Source organism: Prionailurus viverrinus, chromosome E3, assembly GCF_022837055.1.
Source record: "Prionailurus viverrinus isolate Anna chromosome E3, UM_Priviv_1.0, whole genome shotgun sequence".
NCBI classification, from domain to species: domain Eukaryota; kingdom Metazoa; phylum Chordata; class Mammalia; order Carnivora; family Felidae; genus Prionailurus; species Prionailurus viverrinus.
In genome coordinates this window covers 29,528,165-29,555,570 of record NC_062576.1, presented here as the reverse complement: position 1 = coordinate 29,555,570, position 27,406 = coordinate 29,528,165, and the positions used below count along the sequence as shown (strand labels likewise).

At 43.3% G+C, this 27,406-nt stretch overlaps 2 protein-coding genes and 1 long non-coding RNA gene across 4 annotated transcripts in view; 1 reads left to right on the top strand and 2 right to left on the bottom strand.

The window, feature by feature from the left end:
• The window catches only part of PDXDC1 (pyridoxal dependent decarboxylase domain containing 1), a 107,554-nt gene that overhangs the window by 55,324 nt on the left and 24,824 nt on the right, over nucleotides 1-27,406 (bottom strand). The gene's annotated exons all lie outside the window — the stretch shown is intronic.
• LOC125154409 (uncharacterized) lies at nucleotides 101-26,018 on the bottom strand. Its single transcript, XR_007147786.1, has 3 exons — nucleotides 26,008-26,018; nucleotides 10,750-10,752; nucleotides 101-211 (listed from the first exon to the last, which is right to left on the bottom strand). It is a non-coding gene; the product is annotated as an uncharacterized LOC125154409 (long non-coding RNA).
• Nucleotides 16,988-25,788, top strand: MPV17L (MPV17 mitochondrial inner membrane protein like). The gene is made up of 4 exons (XM_047838714.1): nucleotides 16,988-17,297; nucleotides 20,767-20,837; nucleotides 25,499-25,528; nucleotides 25,609-25,788. Exons 1-4 carry the CDS (start codon nucleotides 16,988-16,990, stop codon nucleotides 25,786-25,788), a joined length of 591 nt encoding a protein of 196 aa, XP_047694670.1.

The window sequence follows — 27,406 nt, the reverse complement described above, 5'->3', positions numbered from 1 at the left end:
TAAACGTATTGTAAATGTTGCTTTTAACCTTTAGCTTTTTTTTTTCCCAAGCCAAACTGTATCCAGCTTTATTAAAGATACCCTTCATAAACAATCATGCTATTTCAGGCAGGACATGGGCAGACAATCGTTATCAGTATACAACAACTTTCAAACTCCCTTCTTCAATGGACTACCAAAATCAGAAAGCCGCTATAAAACCCAGTGAATTCTTCATTTGATGCTCTGAACAGGGAAAGTTTAGAGTGAGGATTGACATTTCACATTTAGCACGTTGTTTAACAACTTTTCACAAGCCGACCCTGAATTTCAGGAAATGAAATGAGAATGGCAGAATTATCAATCTGAAACACCACAAGCTAAAAAAGGAACTCTTTTGAGGGATGCCATTTCCATGGTGACACTGTAAAGTAACCTTTAACTTTTTGAATCAACCAAGTGATATATATGGAAGATGTATTTATCATTCACCAGGGTGATGGAAAATTAGTAAATTACCAAAAAGTGGGAGGGAAGAGGCAAGGTGAGTAGGAATGTAAGTGGAATCACCAATGTCCTCAACTTCATTTCACACTAAGTAAAGACTCTCTGAAATGGCAAAGTCAAGATTCAAAGTTTTAAGTGTAATATTTTAAGGCATAAAGGGTGTTCGCTTTTATTTCTAGAAGAAATAAAATTAAGTAACAAAAATCAGGAAGTGGAGAGGCTAGGAGAGCTGGTGCAAATGGCACTAAATTTATCATTTTTTTAGAGTAAGGAAACAATAGGTTCTTTCTAAATTAAGGAACAGACACAACGATATTTTTTACAAAGTAGAAGGTAAAAGCTTCTACAGAATGGGAGCAGGGGGGTTACAGACGAGGGAAAAGAAATTGGCAATATCCCATTTTCTATTCTTCTACACTCTCTGGATATTTGCCATTTGCGTGCATTTCTCTCATGAATTGAAGTTGAGTCAATTACCTGGAAAAAAAAATTGATTTCAATCATTTTTTAAATCTCACCCGGCAATTTCGGAGAGAAGTCTGCGGTTCCTCAAGGAGACTTAAGGTGGCAACACTGAGACGATTTGTAACCTACCTTGTTTCATTAGTTTCACTAAGTTCACCAACGCAGCTCAAAACAAAATGAAACAAAAGCAGCAAAGACAAATTTTGTTGTGAAAATATAGGAAACAGCTTAAAAGAAATGAATTGTCCCCAACTAACACCCTGTCATCACCATCCCCTCCACGAGAGGAACCTTCTCAGACATCCCATAAGCCCTGCCCCAAACAATCCCAGCTCCCTCACCCCAAGAAAAAATAACCACTTTCGGATCTTTACAGTAATCATGTCCTAATCATTCCTTTGCGGTTTTATCACCCAAACATGCATCCATAAACACTATAAAAATATATCTAGGGGCTCCTGGGTGGCTCAGTTGGTTAAGCATCTGACCTCGGCTCAGGTCACGATCTCCTGGTTCGTGAGTTCGAGCCCCGTGTCCAGCACAGAGCTCTCCTTGGATCCTCTGTCTCCCTCTCTCTGCCCCTCACCCTCTCAAAAATAAATAAACATTAATATATATATAGTCTCTTAATATACAGTCTCTCTCTCTCTCTCTCTCTATACACACACACACACACACACACACACACACACACACACACACGTATTCTCTTTTAATCTATAGGTATTCCTATATCTTTTTTCCTTTACATTGATCTGTTGAAGACATCATGTTACTGTTGTAGAATTTTCCTTAGTCTGAATTTGCCTCTGTTTTCTATATTTCCTGCAAATTGGCGGTTGGATCTAGGCTTAATCAGGTCTAGGTCTGAAGTTCTGGGGACTTATTCCGAGATGATTGTTGTTCTCTTCGTCAAAAGGCACATGGTACCTGGTTTTCTTTTTTTGTGTTGTTAGCAGACACTAACATTCTTGACTTTACATTAATTCTGACCTAAATGAGAAAAGCTGTGAATTTTCCTATGCCACATATATTTTTATACCCAAGGAAGTTTGCCAAGATACGATTTCTTACCACCCTCTCGTTTTTCTTTTTGTTTTGACATAATTTCAGACTTGTAGGAAAGTTGCAAGAAAAGGAAAAAGAATTCTCTCAAACCCTTCCCAATTCCCTGTATGTTAACATTTCACCACATTTGCTATATTGTTCTCTCTAAGTGACTAAATAAATATGAACACACATAGTTTGCCCCTGAATCATTTTGCAATTTGTTGCAGATGATGTCCTTTCGTCTCTAAATAACTTGATGATATTACTTTCTAATCAATAGACTCTATTCATATTTTGACACTTTTTCCCAGATAAGTCTTGATAGAAAGTCTAGAATAGTGTGCTCTTGAATAGTTCTTCCAACAGAAGGACTATTTGTGTGTCTCACAACAGATATGAGTACAGGACAGATACTTTATAGAATGTCCATCAATGTGGGTTTTCTATTCATTTTTAGAAGATCTTAATGTTGATATTTTGTAGGTTAGTGATTTTCCTCCATAAACATGTTGTATGGACCAGAGCCCCACCTGATTTAAAAGTAGACGGATTTCTTGCTGTTCACAAATCTCAGATCGTGAATAATCACGTTTTCCTCCCAAGAAGGCTGCCAAAGACTTTATTTTTTTAATATGAAATTTATTGTCAAATTGGTTTCCATACAACACCCAGTGCTCATCCCAAAAGGTGCCCTCCTCAATACCCATCACCCACCCACCCTTCCCTCCCAACCGCCTTCAACCCTCAGTTTGTTCTTAGTTTTTAAGAGTCTCTTATGCTTTGGCTCTCTCCCATTCTAACCTCTTTTTTCCCCCCTCCCCCATAGACTTCTGTTAAGTTTCTCAGGATCCATATAAGAGTGAAAACATATGGTATCTGTCTTTCTCTGTATGGCTTATTTCACTTAGCATCACACTCTCCAGTTCCATCCATGTTGCTACAAAGGGCCATATTTCATTCTTTCTCATTACCACATAGTATTCCATTGTATATATAAACCACAATTTCTTTATCCATTTGTCAGTTGGTGGACATTTAGTCTCTTTCCGTAATTTGGCTGTGTTGAAAGTGCTGCTATAAACATTGGGGTACAAGTGCCCCTATGCATCAGCACTCCTGTATCCCTTGGGTAAATTCCTAGCAGTGCTATTGCTGGGTCATAGGGTAGGTCTATTTTTAATTTTTTGAGGAAACTCCACACTGTTTTCCAGAGCAGCTGCACCAGTTTGCATTCCCACCAACAGTGCAAGTGGGTTCCTGTTTCTCCACATCCTCTCCAGCATCTGTAGTCTCCTGATTTGTTCATTTTAGGCACTCTGACTGGCGTGAGGTGATATCTGAGTGTAGTTTTGATCCACAAAAGTATGGCCAACTAATCTTTGACAAAGCAGGAAAGAATATCCAATGGAAAAAAGACAGTCTCTTTAACAAATGGTGCTGGGAGAACTGGACAGCAACATGCAGAAGGATGAAACTAGACCACTTTCTTACACCATTCGCAAAAACAAACTCAAAATGGGTAAAGGACCTGAATGTGAGACAGGAAACTGTCAAAACCCTAGAGGAGAAAGCAGGAAAAAACCTCTCTGATCTCAGCCGCAGCAATTTCTTACTTGACACATCCCCAAGGGCAATGGAATTAAAAGCAAAAATGAACTATTGGGACCTCATGAAGATAAAAAGCTTCTGCACAGCAAAGGAAACAATCAACAAAACTAAAAGGCAGCCAACGGAATGGGAAAAGATATTTGCAACTGACATATCGGACAAAGGGCTAGTATCCAAAATCTATAAAGAGCTCACCAAACTCCACACCTGAAAAAACAAATAATCCAGTGAAGAAATGGGCAGGAAACATGAATAGACACTTCTCTAAAGAAGACATCCAGATGGCCAACAGGCACGTGAAAAGATGCCCAACGCCTACCAAAGACTTTAAAAGTATTCCTTCAACTGCAGACTTGTAAATCACAGGTACAACTGTTGGGTTACCCATGGGCTAGCTTTTTCTTGGTTTTTAGAATAGCACACTGTCAGAGCTCAGATTGTAGACCCAAGTGAATCTGAGCTCTTCAAACTGAAAAGCTACTTGGGCCAGTTGCTTGACTTTGCACTGTTTTAGTTTACTCATCTGTAAAATTCAGGTTATACTTGCCTTTTAGTGTTCCTTAAACACTCTTGTGGTTTTCACATTAAAAAAAAAAAAAAAGCACACCAAAACCAGGCAGACAAAGACTCCTCAGTGGAGCCCATCCATAGCTCCCTCCAGTTACACTTATGGTCTCAATTTTCATCACGCACATTCCACCGACTCATCTCAATGTGGTTTCAGTGCCTTCATTCCACCCAAACAAATCTCACTAAAATCATCCCCATCCAGCTTACATGATGTCTCAGCTGCATTAGATCCAGATAATCACTTCTTTTTTGAAATCGACACTTCCCTTGCTTCCCGAGATCAAACTCTCTTGGCTGTGTTCTCTGTCTGACTGTCTCTTCTTCATCCTTCTTCATCTATCCTATGTGTTATTGCTGAATTTCCTCAGCACTCAGCGCTAATACTCTTTTCTTCCACCTTGTATCCTCCATTTTTTTCTTTAACATCTATACCAGTGTGGTTGTTAAACTGACAGTCAAAACCACTGATGAGTTGTGAAATCAGCCTCGTGGGTGGTGGCTAGCAATTTTGAAAACCTGAACTGGATAGAAAAGATCAGAGCAGCTCTTTCTGCCCGTGGGTCCTGTCTTTGTGCTTTAATAAAATCACCTTTTTTTGCACTAAAAGAGAGAGCAAGAGAGCGAGAGAGAGAGAGAGAGAGAGAGAGAAATAAAGAAAAAAAAAAAGAAAGCACCAGAGCACATTATATGGAATAAAGGTAACTAAGAAACAATCCAAATGTCCATCATCAGGCAAAAAGAAAAATATTTGTTGCCTATCTATACTACACAGGCATGAGAAAGAACAAACGACTTACATGTGGAACACCATAAAAGTCAGCATTTTCTATAAAGGCCCAAGTGGTAAATATTTTAGGTTTTGGGGGCCATTCAATCTGTGTCACAACTACTTAATTCTGTATAGCATGAGTCATTGTCAATATGTAAACAAATGAATCAATGCTATGTTCCAATAATACTTTATTCATGGACACTGAACTTTGAATTTAATACAATTTCCACATCATAAAATGTTCTTTTCCAGTGTTTTCCCAACCATTTGAAAATAGAAAGCCATTCTTAGCTCTTGGACCTTTCTATAAGTAGGTAGTGGGGGCGCCTGGGTGGCTCAGTGGGTTGAACATCCAACTCTTGATTTCGGCTCAGGTCATGGTTCGTGAGTTTGAGACCCGTGCCGGGTTCTTTGCTGACAGCGTGGATCCTGCTTGGGATTTTCTCTCCCTCCCTCTCTCTCTGCTCCTTTCCCACTCTCATGAACGCTCTCTCTCAAAATAAATAAATAAATATTTAAAAAAAATTTTTTTTAAATAGGCCATAGTGTGGACTGCTGTCATAGATGAATCTCAGAAACATTATGCTGAGTGAAAGAAGTCACATATAAATGAATGTGTATACTGTGTAATTCCAATTATGTGAAATTCTGGACAGTGCAGACTCATCCAAAAACCCTTGGCCAGGGATGAAGGGTAATTAACCGCACATGGGTGATGGGGAGCTTTTGGAGGTGATAGAAATTTTAATTTGAATTGCAGTGGTATGCAGAGGTATATACATTTATCACAACTCATTAAACTAAACATGTAATATGGATATACTTTACTATATGTAAAATACCCTTCCATCATGTTGATTTAAAAGATATCAGATTGCATCACACGCAGTAAAGGGTAACCGTGTTTCTGAAACTTGTGTTCCAGTCATGTACATTCATAGATGGGCATTGAACTCATCCTCCAAAACGAGGGTCTCCTTGACATTCCTCCCAGTAAAGGTACCATCACCCACCCTGTGGTTCAAGCCAGGAACCCTGGTATGTGTCTCACACACTTCTCCTTCCCCAGGCCCTTCCAATCAGTGTTGTCAGTGTTCCATGTAAACCTCCTCAGTATCTCTCGAAGCTGTCCTCACTTCCAGCTCCACACAGGGACCCTGCCATACCTACATAGTCTGTTAAGCAGAGAAGTCTGATCCTCTGCTTGGAAGCCTTGGCTTATCCACGGAGCCAAGCAGGCATCCTTCACGTGGTCCACACAACGGTGTGGCCCCCTTCTACCTCCTTGGGTCTGAGCTGTCATTTCTTCCTTGTTCTTATAATACAGCAGACTCCTTCCTGAGAAGTGGTTTTCTTTAACTGCATTGTTCTTGCCTTCCTTCCCCCTGTTAAACTTCTAACCTCTTTGGCAGAAGTTTAAGTATCATTTTCTCAGGGAAACATCATAAGTGCACCTGCACTTCTCTCCTGCACTTGGCACGGTTGTAATTATTATTTAATGTCTGTCTCTCTGGATGGACTAGAAACGCCATTTCCACAGAGACAGAGTCTGTCTTTGATATTATTTTGTCCCCAGTAACAAGCAGGTAGACTCTGAAAATGGTTGTGAAATGAATGGATGGATGGATAATGAATTTACACACTGGCACAACATACAGATTTTATTTCCAAACATTCCCATTGTTTTCAATCTGGTTTTAATGAGTATCACATGTTGGGGCGTCTGGGTGGCTCAGTCAGTGAAGCGTCTGATTTTGGCTTAGGTCATGATCTCAGAGCCCCGTGTCAGGCTCTGTGCTGACAGCTCAGAGCCTGGAGCCTGCTTCAGATTCTGGATCTCCTTCTCTCTCTGCCCCTCCCCTGCTTGTGCTCTGTCTTTGTCTCTCTCAAAAATAAATAAACATTAAAAAAAAATGAGTATCACATGTTAAAGACACTCTGCGAGCCGAGCAAGCAATTTTACATCCCAAGTCTTGATAGCCCAGTGTCTGGGATGCAGTGAGGGTTCAGTGAATGATTACTGAATGCATGCATCCAACAAATACTTTCTGAGAGTCCATTATATGCTAGGAATCAGGGATACAATTATTAAGAGTTTCTGCATTTGTGGCTCTTACATTCCATTGGAACGGGGAGATAACAAATAGCTATATAATATTAACTAGTTGTGAGTACCAGCAGGAAAATAGAGCAGGATAAGAGAATAGAGAGTAAATTATGAATGAATCCATCCCTCAGGCTGTAAATTTGAAATCTCTGTTCCAAAACATTGAAAATATTTGTTCACTGATAATCAGCTGGAAACAGAAGAAAATTAAGCAAGACCAACCACTACCATGGACAATTTATCATTGATTTTCAAAACCTTGAGGAAGACATCCCCATTGATTTTGCTATTACTCAAAGGACCTTTCTTTGCTGTTGGAGCAGTTCTGGCAATTCACAGACCTATCATCAGCCAAATATCATGGAATCAGGGTTGGGCATGAAGTCTTGGAAAATCTGAAGCAGGTATGTTAAGATCGAGGCAGCCATATGAAAAAGAATTTTGTTACTCGCATTAAAAACAATTTTTTTAATGTTTATTTACTTTTGAGAGAGAGAGAGAGAGAGCGAGCTGGGGAAGGGGCAGAGAGAGGGAGACACAGAATCGAAGCAGGCTCCAGGCTCTGAGCTGTACGCACAGAGCCCGACGTGGGGCTTGAACTCACGGACCATGAGATCATGACCTGAGCCGAAGTCAGATGCTCAACCAACTGAGCCACCCAGGCGCCCCCTTTATCTTGCATTTTAAGCTAATTTTTACTTATGTTTCAGAGTCTTCTTTCCCTAAAGTAAAATTTTAGATTATGGTGATTATTTTAGGTGACATTGCAAAAAGATAAAATAGTATAAAAAGGTAAATTCTACTTTTCATTTGTTTCAGATTTATTTATATTTTATGAAATAATTCAGCCTTCTCTAAAACTTTGTGCTTGAAAGAATAATGAACAAGAACATTAACGTAAATATTTAAAAAGGAAAAGATGTGCAAATGGTCAATAAACACACACACACACACAAACATTGTTAGTGACCAAACGTGTAAAAATCAAAGGAGATACATTCTTGTTTATCAAATCAACGTGGTTTTTTTTTTAATAATATCTACTGTTAAAGTAGAAGAAAACACTCTTTTGCATTACTGATAGAATTTCAAACTATTATTAAGTCTTCTATAAGTTTCAGTTATACCGAACTGAATGTAATTTGGCATTCAGTAACAACAGAAAACTTAGAATATACGTATCTCTTCTCCCCCGAATTCTACTACCAGACTTGTAAGATAATGAAGTTAAAGACTTAACTGTGAGAATGTCAACAGCAACATTGTATGTAATGGTAAAAATGTTAAAACAACCTATATATTCAACAATATAAGAAATTGATTAAATTATAGTAAAATTGGTTAATACACACCTTTAAAAATAGTGATGTGGAAACCTTCCTATTGACATGGGATGATGACATGTTGTTAATTCAAAAAGGAAAGAAAATGGTATGTGTAATACAAGCTTTACTTTTTTTTTTTTTAAGTTTATTTATTTTGAAACAGAAGGTGGAGGGGAGAGGCAGAGAGAGAGAATGCTGGGATTGTCTCTCTCTCCCTCTCTTTCTGCCCCTCCCCTGCTTGTACTCTCTCTCTCTCTTTTTCAAAATAATCAAATAAACTCTAAAAAAAAAAAAAAAAAAAAGAATATAAGGCAAAATGGAAGAGAAGCATAGGGCGAGGTAGGGGGAAAGGATGTGGAGCTTCAGGGCTCTCTGAGTGCCCCACTCTCTACAAATCTCCACGTATTCACCACCCCAGAAGCTCTCTGAACTTATCTTTTTTTTTTTTTTTTTCTTTTTTTTAATGGAGGCTTCCTTACACAGAAATGATTCATTGTATATCACTGGTCACTGGTGATTGAACTCAGGCTCCACCCCCTGTCCCTTCCCTGGAGGTAGGCGTCTGGGGGTGGAGCTGAAACATCCCACCCTCTAATCACCTGATTGGTTCTGCTGGAAATAGCCCCCGCCCCTCCCGCCACGCCCCCTTAAAGGCTTTCAAGAGTCACTTCATTCACACAAACGCAAACTCGGGTGTGGTTGAAAGGGGCTTGGGACGAATACTAATACACTCCTTTCAGCTTTAAGGCTCTGGAGCTATTTCAGGAGCTGAGTACAAAAAAAAAATCAAAGTCTATAACAAAAAATGCTCTCTGATTGCTCAGGAAATTCCAAGGGTTTTAGGAGCTCTCAGCCAGAAACAGAATGAAGATCAAATATATATCTCTTATTATAAATCATTGTATCCCCTGTTGGCACCCTGTCTCTAGTGGTTTTGTAACAGAGGACCTCTAATGAGACACTGCCTCATAACAGCTTACCCTAGAGGGCAGATTTCCAGCAAATGCCAGCAGCTAGCAGGCCTTTCTAGCCACTGACTTTGCCTTTCAGTAAGCCGCGGCTGTGTCCTCCCAACAAGATCAGGATCTCAGCCCTGGGAGTGAGGAGAGTTCTTCCTTGGGTGTTTCATCTCAGTCGCAGGAGGAGGGACAGCAGCTGTCCCTTTGTATACTCTTCAGAGTTCTCTTGTTTTCCAACCCCTCATTATTCCAATTCCCCATCAGCAATTCCGTATGGAGTCAATCCTCATTATTGGTGGGTTCCATATTTACAAACTCAACTTTAGCTCTGCTAAAGTTTGTTTGGAACCCCCACATCTACACTCCTGATGCTTTTGCTGTCATTTGAAGTGTCATGTGCACGCACAGAGCAGCAACACATTTGAGTCAACCAGCTTGTGTGTTCCCAGCTGCCGTTGAACCAGGTGACGCTCTGTCTTCATATCGCAGCTCTCAGACTGTAAACAAGTGTCCCTTTCTCAATCTATTTAGTGCCAGGTTTTCTTCAGTTTTTGTGCTCTGAGTGAATTCGCTATTTAAAATGGCCCTTAAACGTAGCGCTTAAAGCAGCGGTTAGCATTCCTGAGCGCAAGAAGGCTGTCGTGAGCCTTCAACAGAAAACGCCTATAGATAAGCTTTGTTCAGACACGAGTTATATAATGTTGTTGGCTGAGATCAACGCTAATGAATCAACAGTACATATTAAATAGGGTGCCCTTCAATAGAAACACAAAACGAGTTTATGGATTCATCAGTTGATGAAAATGCTGTGACCAGAGGCTCAAGGGAACCTAATCCTGGAAAAGTAATGGTTCAACATTTGCTAATTTAAGGTGCATAGCAACTTTATGCAATATATCTACTTTGAAGAGTAAGAATCAACTGTATTATACGTTCCCTTTTCTTATTACAACGTGATTTCTCTCTCTGATTGGATCAGACGAATAGAGTACTAAACCGATCCCTAGATCCGTATTCTACTAATTAGTTATTTCTTCCACATATTAGTAGAGTCATACATTTCCTACAGTAATTGGAGTTTCAGAGTTCAAAAAAAGCGTAATTGGAAAAGAAACATCTCCATAATTAATTCACCTTTTATGTGGAAATGCTTAATTCATTTGCATGTTGAATATGTACTATCTTTAAAGCTCCCTCTGATGTTGGGTTTTCCATGGTTTCAGATTTTTAAATTTCATCTCTTTTTAATGTATTTTAGGAGGGCTTGCAAAAGTATTTCTTTTCCCCCAAAATTAACAATGGAAAATTAATAAAATAAATTTAATTGCTCTATTATCCCACACCAATTGTGAGAAATAGTTGCTTAAAATAAAGCTGATGAAAACAGACTTCCTTTGCCAGAGAAACACTCTACTTCAAATATTTCTTTCAAATAGAACCATCTTAAAATACCAAGTTGTGGGTTGCCTGGGTGGCTCAGTCGGTTAAGTTTCTGACACTTAATTTTGGCTCAGGTCATGATCTCCTGGTTCATGAGACTGAGCCCCTCATCAAGCCCCCCCCCCCTCCCCCGCCATGAGCTGTTAGCACAGAGCCTGCTTGGGATTTTCTCTCTCCCTCTCTCTCTCTGCCCCTCCCCTGTTCATGCTTTCTCTTTCTCTCAAAATAAACATAAAAAAAAAATAGTTCAAAATACCAAGTTGCAGGTGGGATCTATAAAGCCCACCATCCCTGTTAAGAAATCTATTGCCATGTTTCAGTATTCTACTGGAGGCAGGATAGAAGGATGAGGAAGTATTCCAAATTTCTAAACAAGAGCAAAGAACAGATAGAGTTTTAGCCTCCGTATTTTGTTTCACCTCTGGCCAACATCAAAATGTCCTAAAACCCATGATATTGATCCAAGCACCTTTCACATAATTTGTGTCAATGTCAAAGGTATGAGAATTGCCTAGGTCATGGAGACACAATTTTTAAAAAATATTTACTTATTTTTGAGAGAGCAAAAGCAGGGGAGGGGTAGGGAGAGGGGGACAGAGGATTCGGAGCGGGCTCTGTGCTGACAGCCTGATGTGGGGCTAGAACTCACGAACTGCGAGATCATGACCTGAGCTGAAGTCAGATGCTCAACCGACTAAGAAACGTAGGTGCCGTGAGACAGAATTTTTAGACATGGTTTTTCCACATCGGAGCTGAAATGCTATGATTTCGTGACAGAATTGCTTAATATCATTTCTGTTAACAGGAGAAACTGAGACTCTGGCGGGAAGCGGGCTTCTATCTTCCTCCTTCTAACCTTCCTTCTGAACTTTTCCATCTGGAGTGCCTGTTCTTTACCTCCTGGTGCACATTCAGATAGGGATCGAGCAGTGGGTGGTGCCTCTTACTCCCACCCCTATAATTTCAATCCCATTCATCATTCAAAGAAAATCCATCCAAATAAAAATAACCTTAAAAAAAAAGTCATACAACAGGTCCCCCCTTATCGTCAGGGGATATATTCCAAGATCCCTCCAGTGGATGCCTGAACCCCCGGACAGTACTGAACATATATACTGTATAAGCTAGGGGTTTTTTTCCCCATACATACCTACCTATGATAAAGTGTAATCTATAAATCAGGCACAGCGAGAGATTCAAAAGAGTAACTCGTGATAAAATAGAGCAATTGTAACTATAATCTGTAACAAAAGTTATGTGAATGTGGTCTCTCAAAATATCTTATCGTCCTGTACTCACCCTTCTTGTGGTGACCGGAGGTAATAAAATGTCCACACAATGACATGAAGTGCTGTGAGTGACTTAGGCGCTGTGACCTCAGGTTCGGCTACGATTGAGCCTCTGAGGATTCGTCACAAGGTGGATCATTTGCTTCCTGGTAGGGGTTGACCTCTGGTCCCCCAAAGCGCAGATAAGGGGTAGGGCCAGGTGGGGGGTGGGAGGATGGGACTACTGTAGTGAAATTTGCATAAAGCATGGCTCTTTTTTATCTACCTGCAGCCACACGAAACGAAAACCTTGTGCTTGCTGGGCACAGGTAGCTCCCTTCTGTTTGGATCACTGCTGGGGAAATTCCAGAGCCTTCTTTAAGAAGGGAGGTCTCTGGAATGAAGGGATGGGTGGGCAAACAAACGAGGAACGAGGGAGGTTTCCATAGTATCCTTGTCAGCCTCCCTCGAACCTCATTTCAGGTGACAAGGAGAAAGACAGTTTCCTGCTCTGTGCCCATTCCCGGAGACAAGTCATGTCTTATACGTGATTTTGAAAAGGTTTGAAGAGCTTCAGTGACTTTTTTTTTCTTTTTCTTTTTTTTTTTTTTAGGGGTAGCCTTAACTGATTGCTTTCTCTGTGCTTTGGAAAACAGACCTGTCAGTCTTGCGGCCTTTTTTAAGCTTGGAAACCTTTAGTTTGTCAGTAGAAATTTCAGAGAAGTCTTCAGGAGGAGCCAGGAGGTTTTAGACACCGTGGCGCACTCAGTGGTTTGTAAGAAGCCCCGATTCATTTAAATAACATGAAACAATAACTTACGAGAAGCCTCACTGTAATCATGCTAATGTAGTTTTAATGTGACCCTTAGTTGTAAACTGAAACTCAGCTCCCACATCAGTGCTTTATTCCCAAAGCTTCCTCACGAAACTCCTCTGTTAAATTTTAACACAGCACTCGGTTCTCCAGCTACCCTGCCCCGCGCTGCTCAGGGATATTAATGTCACATGGAAAGCCTTGCCTCGTTATTGCCGGAGGGCTCTGAATCACAGCCTGCACAGATGAGGAAGCATCAATGTAACGACTTAATTCATCTTAGAACATCGCCCCTTGTTTGAAGGCCATGCGGGTCCTTCAGCGTTTGCTTGAGTAATAGATTGTCCTTACTAACTGGATTTTTTATTGTTTTTAGGAAGACACAAGTATATAGCAACTCATGTAAAAGCATGTCAGCCTTCTTAGCATTTATTTCTCTTTCTTTCAACTCCCATTAAGCAAATCTGTTGAGCTGCTTGATAAAGATCGCCGTAGATTTTGGAGGATACGTGGCCCCCTGAGGATTGTCAGCAATCTGCCTCACTGGGCTTCTGTGAGGAGTAAATGAGTTAATGCATCGGGTGCCTCGTAGATAACGGACACGCGTAGTGGTCCCTCAATGACAGCACCATCCTTTGGGGGTGCCAGATTTAGCAGAATAAATTAAAAAAAAAAAATAGAGCGTGCCCCATTAACTTTGCATTTCAGAGGAGCAGTGAAATTTTTTTTAGTGTGTGTCCTGAATATTGCACGGGGCATACCGACACTAAAACGTTATGCAGGGCTCGTCTGAAGATTTCAAGTTAACTGGGCATCCTGTATTTGATCTGGCAACTCGAACCCCTCTCCACCCCGCTTCCCTGTTTCCAGTCTCCAATTTTGCTCTGTTTTTCTCCCTAACAAACCTGGTCAAGGCAGTTGTGTAGGAATAATGAGGGCGATTTTCTTTTTTTCATAACGAAGGCCACACTGCCCCCCGATGTAGGCAGGAATTAGTTTTGTTTTTAATGTTTATTTATTTTGAGAGAGAGAGGGAACGAGCGGGTGGGGGAGGGGCAGAGAGAGAGGGAGAGAGAGAATCGCAAGCAGGCTCCGCAATGTCAGTGCAGAGCCCGACATGGGGCTCCATCCCAAGAACTGTGAGATCCCGACATGAGCCCAAATCAAGACTCAGATGCGTAACCGACTGAACCAGCCAAGTGCCCCAGGGATTAGATTTTTTTAAAAAGGCCCTGCAAGGGGCGCCTGGGTGGCGCAGTCGGTTAAGCGACCGACTTCAGCCAGGTCACGATCTCGCGGTCCGTGAGTTCGAGCCCCGCGTCGGGCTCTGGGCTGATGGCTCGGAGCCTGGAGCCTGTTTCCGATTCTGTGTCTCCCTCTCTCTCTGCCCCTCCCCCGTTCATGCTCTGTCTCTCTCTGTCCCAAAAATAAATAAAAAATGTTGAAAAAAAAAATTTAAAAAAAAAAAAAAAAAAAAAAAAAAAAAAAAAAGGCCCTGCAAATACAAATCCTTGCCACAAGTACATAGTTTAGTGCCTGGCACATAATAGTGCTCAAGAATAATGACCAACTGGGGCACCTGGGTGACTCAGTCGGTCAAGCATCCAACTTTGGCTTAGGTCACGATCTCACAGCTTGGGAGTTCAAGCCCCGCGTCAGACTCCGTGCTGACAGCTCAGAGCCTGGAGCCTGCTTCGGATTCTCTGTTTCCTTCTCTCTGCCCACTTATGCTCGCTCTCTTGCTCTCTCTCTCAGAAATAATGAATAAACTTAAAAAAAAAAAAAAAGAATACCGATCAATTAAGTGAATGAATGAAAAAGTGTGGACAAACAGGCCTAATCTCTACACATGGAGAAATGGACAGCTGGATTTCAGCTAACATGATCAGTTGCTGTCAGAAGAGATTAGAAGGGTTACAGAGAAGGAGGACACGATAAAGGGGAGTTACAGTAGGCTGAATACTGGTCCTCCAAAGATGTCCACATCTGAATCCCCAGAACCTGCGAATACATTATTTTACATGGCAAAAGGGACTTTGTAGATGACCCTTGAGGAACGGATCTTGATATATGGGGATTATTCTGGATTATCCAGATGGGCTGACTGTAATCACAAGGGTCCTTCTAAGAGGGAGGCAGGTGGGTCAGAGTCAGAAAAGATTATGTGACAACAGAATGAGGGGGTGGGGTGGGCTGGGGAAGAATGCCTAGATGCTGACTTATGCAAATAGAAAGGGCCAAAGAACACAGAAATTGGTAGATTCCCAAGAATTGAAGAGAATGGGTGTGTTAGTTGGCTAGAGTTGCCAAAACAAAATACCACAGATGAGGTGGGTTAAAAAATAACTGTATTTTTCTCATAGTTCAGGAGACTAAAGTCTGAGGCCAAGGTATTAGCCGGGCTGGTTTCTCTGGAGGCCTTTCTCCTTGGCTTGCAGATAGCCTCCTTCTCACTGTGTCCCCACACAGTGTTTCCTCTGTGTGTGCATTACCCTGGTGCCCATTCGCGTGTCCAGATTTCCTCTTCTTATCAGGACACTAGGCAGATTGGACTAGGGTCCCATCTAAAGACCCTATATCCCAAACAGCCCCATTCTGAGATATTGGGGCTTAGGGCTCCGACATATGAATTTTGGGAGGGACACAATTCATCCCCTAACAATGGGATTGACACGTGGAGGAAGCCTGCAAAATAACAGGTTAGTGCCCCCGAGTGGAGACTAAGGTGATAGATACGTAACGATTCAGTGCCAGGCAAAGTGATCGGGGGTTGGATGCCAGACTGGAAAAAGGACTTCAGGGGGACGATTGGCAATAATTTGAATAAGGTCTGTAGATTAGGTAATAGTATGACATCAGCGACTGTTCTCTTGCTTTGATCATTGTACTATGGTTTTGCAAGACGTCAGTATTTGGGGAAGCTTGGGTGACGCCTATATGGGAACTCTTGTACAATTTTTGCAATTTTTTTGAAGTCTGGAATCCTTTCAAAATGAAAAGCCAAGAGTTAAAAAAAAAAACCCTAAAATGAAATAAAATAGGGTAAACAAATAGAAGGGAGGGGTGGTGCCTGGGTGGCTCAGTCAGTTAAGCATCTGACTCTTGATTTTGGCTCAGGTCATGATCTCATGGTGGTGAGATTTAACTCCTCGAGGGTCTCTGCGCTGACAGTGTGGAGCCTGCTTGGGATTCTCTCTCTCTCCCTCTCTCTCTGCCCCTCCCCTGCTGGCGTGCTGGATGGCTCTCTCTCTCGAAATAAATAAAAATTTAAAAAGAGAAGAAGAAGAAGAAGAGAGAGAATGAGAATGGGTTTGAATGTGACAGAGAAGAAAGAAAAAAGGGAGGAAAAAAAGCAGACAACTGAGTTCCATTAGATCAGAGATGACATCTGTTGCTGGGGTCCCCCCTGAGCCTTGCTTCAGGGACTCTGCCTGGGAGCTCCGCACGTTTTCCGAGGCAATATTCAGGGAGTCTACACACTGAAGTGAAGACAATAGGTACCCCCAGCCTCACTTCCCCATCCACGAAAGGCCTCACATTTTAACTTGTGGCTTTGCCTCTAAGCGACACAAGTGTATTGTGTGCGTTGGAAGGGTGAGTTCCGTGCCTGTAAACATTTAACATACACCATCCTCTTGGTAACTGAATTTTGGTATCCCTTCCCCCCGCCCCCATTTTTTTGAGCTGCAATTCACATACCATAGAATTCACCGTTTGAAATAGCATGCAATGGTTTTCCGTACAACCATCACCCCTAACAGAGAACGCTTTCGTCGCCCCCCAAGGAACCGCACACCCAGTCGCTTCGCGTTCTCTCCATCGCCCAGCCTCTGGCAACGGCTAGTCTACTTTCCGTCGCTGCGCGTTAGCCCATTCTGGACGTTTCATGGACATGGACCACGCGTTCTGTGGACCGGCCACGTTTCAAAGGCTCAGCCCCGCAACGGTTAGTGGCCACGGGATTGGACGGCGCGGATTGGGTGTGCGCGGGTCGCCCAATGACTCGGGAGCATCTGGGAAGACAGGTGCAGGTGGCGGAGGCGGCGCCGAGGGCAGGGCCGGCGGGCGGGCGTGGCCCAGGGGGCCTGCGCGGCGGTCGCTGGCGGTCGCCCCCAGCGCGGGCATGGCGGGTGGGTGGCGGGCGCTGCTGCGCGCTGCCCGGCGCTACCCGTGGCCCACGAACGTGCTGCTCTACGCGGCGCTCTTCTCCGCCGGCGACGCGCTGCAGCAGCGGCTACGGGGCGGTCCGGCCGACTGGCAGCAGACGCGGCGCGTGGCCACCGTGGCCGTGACCTTCCACGCCAACTTCAACTACGTATGGCTGCGCGTGCTGGAGCGCGCGCTGCCCGGCCGTGCTCCGCGCGCCGTGCTGGCCAAGGTGCTGTGCGATCAGGCGATCGGCGGGCCCGTGGCCGTCTCGGCCTTCTATGCCGGTGAGCGGCCCGGGCGGGGACCGGGTCCAGGGCGAGATCCGACGAGGGGGCCTGGAGCCAAGGTTGGGGGACTGGAGGCCGGGGCTGGGGGCTCCTGGGGGCTGGGATGGAGCCAGGGGCTCTGGGGCCGGAGCCGGGCTACAAGCCAAGGGGTGGGGGTGAGGGCAGGATTTCAGACGGCTGAGAGAGCCAGGGCAGGAGCGGGAGGTCGAGGTGCAAGAGTTGACGAGTCTGGGGACAGGAGATTAAGGGGAGAAGTTCAGAGGTGGTGGTTGGAGAAGCGGAGAACTAGGAGGCCAGGGTCCAGGATCGGAGTTGGGACGCTGGGGTTGTGCATAGTTGAGTGGCTGGAGGTTTCAGGGAGCCTGGGAAGTCGGCTAGACCTGGAGGGAGGCAGAACTGGGGGGCCGCCTTTCCCCCTTGGAAAAGGTCCGAATAAACGTCGAGGAGATAATAGCTCCTGTCCATGGCGGCTGCAACCCCAGTGACCTAGTTATGGGACAGGGCAGTCCTGCTCCTGGGAAAATCCACGCTCAGGGCTACGGGCCCCCTTTCTACTGGCAGACACATCAATGAAATGGGAGGGGACTGGGGACCATGGGCGCAGAGCAGGTGGAACAGAGTCCCCCAGAAAATTCATGCTCAAGGCCTCAGTCCTGCTTTGGTAACAAGAATTTCCTTTGGGGGTGCATTCCCTGTATACAAAAGCCACAGAAAATGTGAGGGGACCTCGGATCTTGCCATAGAGAACTCTACGCCTAGGAAAAGACCTAGGAGGCCCTTCCTCAGAAAATCACCCTGGGTCCTAAAGGCCTGACTTTGGGAATCTTCCACAGGACCTTAAATGCCAAAACCAATGTCAGGGGCTCTGTAGCCTCTGTCCTCCTAGCAGTTTCTATAGCGGGTGAGGGAGAGGGCAGGGGAGTGGCACCAATTCTGTAAGAAGATCCAAGGGTCCTGGGCCTGGCCTTTGCATTGGGGATAACAGATTCCCCCAAGAAGGTCGTCTTTTCAGTGGCTGTTGGTGCCTTCTAAACTGGGTTGTGGGGCTCCAATCATCTCCTCGAAGAAACCACAATGCCTTATGGGTCTTATTTTGGGGAGCCAGATTCCGTTCCTTTTCTCACAGACCCCACAGGAAGCATGAAGGGCCTCGTTGCCTGCTGTAGGCTCAGGTATCCCATGGCTGGTGGGGCCAGTGGGGTCAAGGAAATAGAGGACCCAAGGCTGGGGCTGCCGGGTGCCTGGTACCAAGGTGTGACTTCCATGCCACATTGGCAAGAAGGTTCCTCGTGGCCATTACTGCAGTGGTCTTGAACGCTGGTGAGGATTTGGGACCTAGGGGCTGGGCCTCTGGGAACCGGATTCCCATTTGATCTTCAAACAACCAAGGGAGGCAGATCCACTTTATTATTGCTGTGTTGCAGAGCAGAAAACTGAGATTCGAAGGGGGTTAAGTGATTTGCCGAAAGACAACATAATCCACACAATCCATTCCATACCATGTTCTTTTAAAAAAAAAAATTTTTTTTTAACATTTATTTATTTTTGAGAGATAGAGACAGACAGAGCACGAGCTAGGGAGGGGCAGAGAGAGGGAGACACAGATTCCAAAGTAGGCTCCAGGCTCAGAGCTGTCAGCACAGAGCCTGAAACAGGGCCCAAACCCACGAGCTGTGAGATCATGACCTGAGCCAAAGTCGGACGATTAACCGACTGAGTCACCCAGGCACCCCCATACCGTGTTCTTAATCTTGGGTGTTGTCACTGTGTGTGAAAGCAGAAAGAAGCCTCGGTAACCAGGCTCCAGGAGGCCTGTGGTTCAAGTCTGAGGCTCTTGGCTCTTGACATGGATCCCTACCCAGATGGCTGCTTTGTTTTGCTTTTATAGATTTCTGGCCCGATTTCCCTCTCCTCGTGTGAAAATGAAGGTGGGAGGAGTGGGTTGGATGTTTGTTCCAGACATTTCCAACTGGGAAATTGCCTGTATCAGATGATCCTTTGTGCTGGGGCCACCTGGGGGAGCTTGGATTATGATGGAGAGGTCCAGCTGGGAATCTGCACCCGGGTTGGACGTGGTATAACATTAACCTCCCCAAGCTCATTTTTCTGCTTCTGTAACTACCAACATCCGCAGATTGTTGGAGAGGGGAGTCAAATGGAATAAGGCACATAAAGTGCTTAACGCTTAATTAGTGCTGGGTAAGTGGAACCCGACCTTACCAATACTTGCATGCAAGGGTATTCTCCTAAATTCTGTTCTAAAAATCCCTTGCAATAGGCTGAAAAAAACACCTCTCATTTCCCCTTCCTCCTAATCAGATTTGAAGGAGAATTTTTAAAGCACTTTTATTTTTACTCCTTCCTAAAATAGGAGGATTTTGTCTTTGCTCCCTGAATTTCTTTTCAGGGTTGTTGAACATGCAAAGTTTTCAGAATGTTTTTAGGAAGGCTCAAGCGATGTTCTTGCTTTCAGATTCTGATTGGAATAATGATACTGGAATAATTCTGATTAGAATATTGAGGGGGAACTTTGGAGTTGCCAGGGCACCCAGGGTCCGTCAGCCATTTTTTTTTTAAAGAAGGAAATTAAATATTTGTTCATTCATTTATTAATTATTTTTTAAAGTTTTTATTTTGAGAGAGAGAGAGAGAGAGAGAGAGAGAGAGAGATCATGTGTGTGCGCCTGTGAGCAGGAGAGGGACAGAGAGAGAGAGGGAAAGAGAGAATCCCAAGCAGGCTCCCCGCTGTCAGCCTGGAGCCCAACGCGGTGCTTGATCTCACGCATCAGGAGATCATGACCTGAGCCAAAATCAAGAGTTGGACGCTTAACCGACTGAGCCACCCAGGCACCTCTATATTTCTAAAATTTTAAACATCTTACAAAAAGTTTGGAAGGCAGAGAAGTCACCAATCATCCTGCTATCTGAATGCTGTGAATTCTCTTAAAATTAAAAAAAATGTGTATTTTTTCTATCACTTTTATACTCTGCTATTTCTACTTCATATTTATCACTCCTTTAAGATTTATCTAGTTTTTGTTTATTTATTTAAGGATTTTTCAAATTTTATTTTTTGTTTTTAAAAACTGTTTATTTTGAGACAGAGAGAAAGACAGAGAAGATGCGCAGGGGAGGGGCAGAGAGAGAGGGAGAGAAAATCCTAAGTAGGTCCTTGCTGTCAGCCTGGAACCCCACTTGGGGCTCCATCCTAGGAACCGTGAAATCATGACCTGAGCCAAAATCAAGAGTTGGATGCCCAACCAACTGAGCCACCCAGGTGCCCAAAGATTTATTTGGTTTTAGAATGGAGGTTATGTCGTTTTCACTGTTGGGTCAGAAGGGACATGATGAATGAGAAGATACCACCGGCTACTTTGCATTTTGAAATAGGAAATTTTAACTGTTAGGCAGTATTCTTCCCACTGAATCTTTCAAAAATTCTTTTGGTGTGTGTTTTTACAAATAGGCATGAGTATTCTCCAGGAAAAGGATGACATATTTTTGGACCTGAAACAGAAATTCTGGAATACGTACAAGGTAAGAACAGACTTTTGAAAAGGTAACGCAGATCTTTTCGTATATTTGTAAAATTAAGTACATTTTAAGGAAACTCTTCTTTTTTTTTTATTTTTTTTTTCAACGTTTATTTATTGTTGGGACAGAGAGAGACAGAGCATGAACGGGGGAGGGGCAGAGAGAGAGAGGGAGACACAGAATCGGAAACAGGCTCCAGGTTCCGAGCCATCAGCCCAGAGCCCGACGCGGGGCTCGAACTCACGGACCGCGAGATCGTGACCTGGCTGAAGTCGGACGCTTAACCGACTGCGCCACCCAGGCGCCCCAAGGAAACTCTTCTTAAGTTAGGGCTCCAGTTGGTTGGCACCAGGGGATGGTATATTGATGGAGAGATCTTAAGATTGTTTTGCTAGTGAATGAGTAAGACGCTTTAAGGGTGTCTCTATATTGGGAGTGTCTATACATGCGTGTCTGAATTTTAGTCAATGTTCATGATGAGTCCTGTTTTGAAAATTTACTCTTATCATGGTTATAGTTTATTTAGTGAAGTTTGGACCCAAAGAGGTTGGTGCACAAGAGGAATAGTAACACATGAGTGATTAATGGAATCATGCCCCTTCAGAGCCAATGTCCCCAGGTGTACGTTCTGCTGCGTCCCTGTGAAGGATGTTCCCCAAGATCACTTCTAGACTCAAAGCAAGTCACGTGTCGCACCGTTTGCTCAATACAAATATACACAACCCAGTCCAACAAGTATTTATTAACTTATTCCCTGAAGATTTATTGAGCAGCACCCTGAAGGCCTGGCAAAATCAGGGGTGCTTTCTGTCCCTGGCCTAGAGCATGTTTTATTCTATTAATCCCAATTAAGTGAGCTTTCAGGAGGGCCGAATATGCACAGACTGGGCCTTGGGCTTCACGTGTGTTTAATTCCCTATCAGAGGTGGTGCCAAGCCACACCGGGCTACTGCCTGTACTGATTCTGGCATCTTCTGTGGAGTAATACTGAGCCCCAGAATCAGCATTGCCTGCTTGATGGTTGGAGGCAGATGGTAGGGAGGGCGGAAGCTGCATGCTCCCCTCCCCACCCCCCTGCCATTATGCTCAGGGACAGTTTCTTCTCCTTTTTTTTTTTTAATGTTTATTTATTTTTGAGACAGAGAGAGACAGAGCGTGAACAGGGGAGGGTCAGAGAGAGAGGGAGACACAGAATCTGAAGCAGGCTCCAGGTTCTGAGCCATCAGCACAGAGCCCGAAGAGGGGCTCGAACTCACGGACCGTGAGATCATGAGCTGAGCTGAAGTCGGACACTCAACTGACTGAGCCACCCAGGTGCCCCAGTTTCTTCTCCTTTAAGGGGAAAGAGTATTCAGAGCTCTTGTTATTTCCCTTGGGGCAGAAATCAGGAGCCCATCGTGACTCACAAATCCAAATGTGATTTTCTTCTGCTTTATTTTGGAAAAAGAAACAAGTTTGCCCATTATGTCAGAGATCCTATGGAGGCATCTACATGTAACGTTTAAAAAAAAAGAGCAAGCAAGCAGAATTGGGAAAGAAAGGGGCTTTTAAGCAGGGACTTGCAGGTCTTTCAGATTCTCCTCCCTTAACTAAGACACACAGGCCACCTTTATTGGGTGTTGGATATCCTGCCAAGGATCCTATACGTCAGGAATAGTGGCAGGAGAAACCAGCTAGAGGGTCAGTGTAACCGAGGTCACATTAGAAACAGAGAATGGCGGGGGAGTGCCTGGGTGGCTCAGTCGGTTAAGCGTTGGGCTCTTGATCTCGGCTCAGGTCATGATCTCACGGTCCATGAGATCGAGCCCCAAGCTGTCAGTGCGAAGCCTGCTTGGGATTTTCTCTCTCCCTCTCTCTCTGCCCTTCCCCCACTCATGCTCGCAAAATACATAAATAAAACTTAAAAAAAATAGGACTGATTGGAGAGCTATTTAGGAGGTAGAATTTGTCGCTCTGGGTGAATGATTGGTGGTCGGGGTAATGGGGCAAGGACGCAGCTCGGATGGCCCACAGGTCTCTGCCTCGAGTGGTAGCTCATCACTTGGGATAGTGCATAGAGGATAGCAAGCCGATTGGGGAAAAAAGATAGATGAGTTCAGTTTGAGAAATATTGAATTCTAGATGCCATTAGAATATCCAAAGGGAGACTTCCAGATGCACAGAGGAGAGCCCAGAGAGAAGGACATTAGATATGGGAGAAACTGGTTAAAACCGGGCTTTTGAGCCAAGCTTGATCAGCGAAACCAAGAGCACAAACACTAGGAGTTGGAAGACAAGAAGCGTCCAAAAAGAATCTGTCACAAAGGCTTTCTTGTAGCCCAAGGGACATGTGAGTGAAAGCAGAATTGCTTTTTGGTTGCTGAGGAATCAACACCATGCCCAATCCCAAGTTCTTTGGATGAAGGTGGAAAGAACATCTCATTTATTTGTTGTTTACATGTAGGTAGTGCTTGAGTTTTTACTTTGTTTTGTACAGATAGCTTGCAATTTATGTCTCCTTTCACTACCTGCAATATGGTGGCTCAGGTATATTCCCTCTTAGAAATACATCTTGTATTACATTCTTCTCTTTTATAGGTTTTTATTTTTTTTTAATTTTTTATGTTTATTTTTGAGAGACAGAGAGCGAGCCAGCAGGGCAGGGGCAGAAAGAGGGAGACACAGAATCTGAAGCAGGCTCCAGGCCCTGAGCTGTCAGCACGGAGACAGATGAGGGGCTCGAACTCATGAACCGTGAGATCATTACCTGAGCCGAAGTCAGACGCTTAACTGACTGAGCCACCCAGATGCCCCATCTTTTATAGGTTTTTAAAACTTTAACTTGGAAATGATTTCAAGCTGACAGAAAAATAACAGAATAGTTCAAAGAATACCCTTTACCCACATTCGCCTATAGTTAACATTTTGCCTATTTGTTTTATTATTTCCTGGCTCTATCCATCTATCCATCGATCTTTCTATCTGTTTCTCTGGATCATTTGAGGGTAAATTACACACAGAATTACCCTTTACCCCTAGATACTTAAGTATCTATTTTCTAAGAATAAATATGTTCTTTTTTTTCTTTTTTTCTTTTTTTCTTTTTGGGACAGAGAGAGACAGAGCATGAACGGGGGAGGGGCAGAGAGAGAGGGAGACACAGAATCGGAAACAGGCTCCAGGCTCTGAGCCATCAGCCCAGAGCCCGACGCGGGGCTCGAACTCACGGACCGCGAGATCGTGACCTGGCTGAAGTCGGATGCTCAACCGACTGCGCCACCCAGGCGCCCCAAATATGTTCTTTTATATAACCACAGCAGAGTTAGCAACTTCGATACATTTAACAACGGTAATAATCCTTTTATCTCACCCACCAACTTTATACCGTGTTTGTAAATTCACTATCTAATGCTCTTTACAGCATTTCTTTTCCTTTCAAAAGGTAGAGGATGCAGTCTAGGGTCAGGTAGTGCATTTAGTTGTCCTGTCTCTTTAGTCTCCATTAATTGGGAAAATTTCCTTAGCCTTCTTTTGTCTATTACAACACTGATATATTTTTCTTAATTTTTTTATTTTTATTTTTGATAGAGAGAGAGAGAGAAGCAGACTGCGAGTGGGGGAGGAGCAGAGAAGGAGAGACGGAGACACAGCATCTGAAGCAGGCTCCAGGCTCTGAGCTGTCAGCACAGAGCTCCGTGGGCGGGGGCTTGAACTCACAAGCCATGAGATCGTGACCTGGGCCAAAGTCGGACACTTAACTGACTGAGCCACCCAGGTGCCCCTCAACACTTTAGTTTTTGAAGAATACAGTTTTGCTTCTCCCCTTAAAAAACAGCAACAAAAAAACCCCACAACAAAACTCCCAAAACAAAATACTCCCTTTTTAGGGGTATTTTGTAATACACGAGAATGTCAGCTAAACTTATTCTATAGCAAGAAAGAGTAGAATATATTATTTGCCTTCAATCTTTTTACATAAAAAATCAAATGTTTTAGATAAAATTAGAGTCCCCTCTGGCTCTCATTGTGTGACATAGTAGACTATGTTATTAACAAATCATTCCATGAAGAATGAAAAATTTAAAACTTTACTGATGATCCTTTTATAAATGTATTCCTGGGGCATCTGGGTGGCTCAGTCGGCTCAGCGTCCAACTCTTGATTTTGGCTCAGGTCATGATTTCAGGGTGGTGGGTTGGAGACCCACATCAGCTCTGCTCTGGGTATTGGGCCTGTGTATGATTCTCTCTACCTCTCTCTGTCCCTCTCCCCCACTAATGCTCTCTATCTCTTTTAACACACATACACACACACACACACACACACACCTATAGCATTTGCCTGGCCTAACAGTAAAACCACAATGTATAAATATATGTTGTTATTTTGAAAGCGGCTAAGAGAAATGGTACTGATTCTGAGAGTCTTCTCATTCTGGGTCTGTGGATATGACTAATATAAATATCTCGTACCTGAAATCTCTTTGCACAGCTCTTACCCTCTTCTGCTTGAGAGACTTTAAGTAGTCTGATTTAATCGGCTTAGTCTGAAACATAATACCATCTCCACATTTTATCTGCCTGGTATTTCTTAATCTTTCATGGCATGAGCTGTGGGATTGTGTGTGTGTGTGTGTGTGTGTGTGTGATTAAAACGCATTCTAATAAAGTTTTTCTTTATTCCAGAGTGGTCTGATGTACTGGCCCTTTGTGCAGGTGAGTGTCGAATGACTCAGAATGCTAATTCATGGCTGTGGTTTGTCTGGAGCCTAGCATACTCTTTCTTTCTGTTACAGCTGACCAACTTCAGCTTGGTTCCCACGCACTGGAGGACAGCTTACACTGGACTTTGTGGTTTTCTGTGGGCTACCTTCCTCTGCTTTTCACAACAGAGCGGTGATGGCACGTTCAAGTCTGCTTTCACCTTCCTTCATGTGAAAGAGGCCGGTGCCGTTGAAAGGCCTCCCGAGAAATGAGAAGCCAAGGACTCCCTGACAATGACGGATTTATTTTATTTTATTTTTTAATGCAGTGGATTGCTTGCAGATAAGAGTTTACTCATCAGTTATGTGCTCCATTTTGGAGAATTACTATTGCATAGACCCACTGATTAAGTATCAATGAATACTTTAAATTTTATTCAAACGTTTTTTCCCCATGCTAGTCTGAAAGTATCACTTCTCTACTGTGTTCACGTCTCTAATACTTTGGTGACCACTGTGCCATCATGGCATTTTGCAATTATTACTATTTCTATTCTAATACTTTAATGCCAGTTGATTTAAAGAACCCATTTTGCTTCTAAAATCTCAGGTTGTCTCCTAAACACTTTGCATCTGTTGAACTTTTATACCAAAAATATTCCTTATATAAGTAAATTGGTGTTTACATAGAGCTCAATCAAGGAGAAGATTGAATAACTGGATTTTTTTTTTCTGGAAATACTTTATAGAATAATTTCTTGTTCTCCTGATGCTAAGTTCTGTAAGAACATTTTATGCCATCAAAAAAAAAATAATAGTATGTGATTGGTGTGTCCTGTATAGAAATGTATTTCATGGATGTCTTCTACTATTGTAATTTTGAAAAATTTTTTTTAACGTTTGTTTATTTTTGAGAGAGAGCATGGGCAGGGGAGGGGCAGAGAGATAGGGAGACACAGAATCTGAAGCAGGCTCCAGGCTCCGAGCTGTCAGCACAGGGCCTGATGCAGGGCCCAAACCCACGAACCGTGAGATCGTGACCTAAGCTGAGGTGGGAAACTTAGCCGACTGACCCACCGAGGCGCCCCATACAACTATTGTAATTTTGAAGTTAAGTACTTTTTAGTTCATGTTTTCTAGTTTTGAGCAAATTCAGTTGACCGAAGTATCCCATATCTGTATTCTAGACTTAGGAAATATACACAACATCTGGCTTCTTAAAGAAATATATTGAGGGGCGCCTTGGTGGCTCAGTTGGTTAAGTGATGACTTCGGCTCAGGTCATGGTCTCGTGGTTTATGGGTTTAGGCCCCACGTCGGGGTCTGTGCTGACAGCTCAGAGCCTGGAGCCTGCTTTGGATTCTGTGTCTCCCTCTCTCTTTGCCTCTCCCCCTCATGCTCTGTCTCTCTCAAAAATAAAACAAACATTTTTTAAAAATTTAAAAAAATATATTGAGTGAAGTTTCTTTTCTAAGAAAATGAACAAATTTTCTTCCTCTGGAAGGAAAACTCTATTTCATAGGTTTCCAAGGAAAACAGTTACCCCAAATTTCACACTGATGTTATATTTTTAAAAATCAGTGTTTTCAAATAAATCTTTATGGGCAGTCTTTGAGGCAGGTGTGAGAAACCTGATCCAGACTTTCTGATTTACTGTTTGTCTAACCTCAAAACCAGTGGGTCTAAAAATGCTGTGGATATCTCAGGAAGGTTCAGCAAACTTCACCTAAAAATTGCACCCCAATTCTGTTTTTCACGAGTTTTTCATGAGCATTTCACAAGTTTTAACATGAGAAGAGCTGAAGTGTTCATGCATTTATCTTGAGAATTTGTATTTAAGATTAATTAAGGAATGTGCACTTAAGAATTTTAAGCATATAATTCATATAAT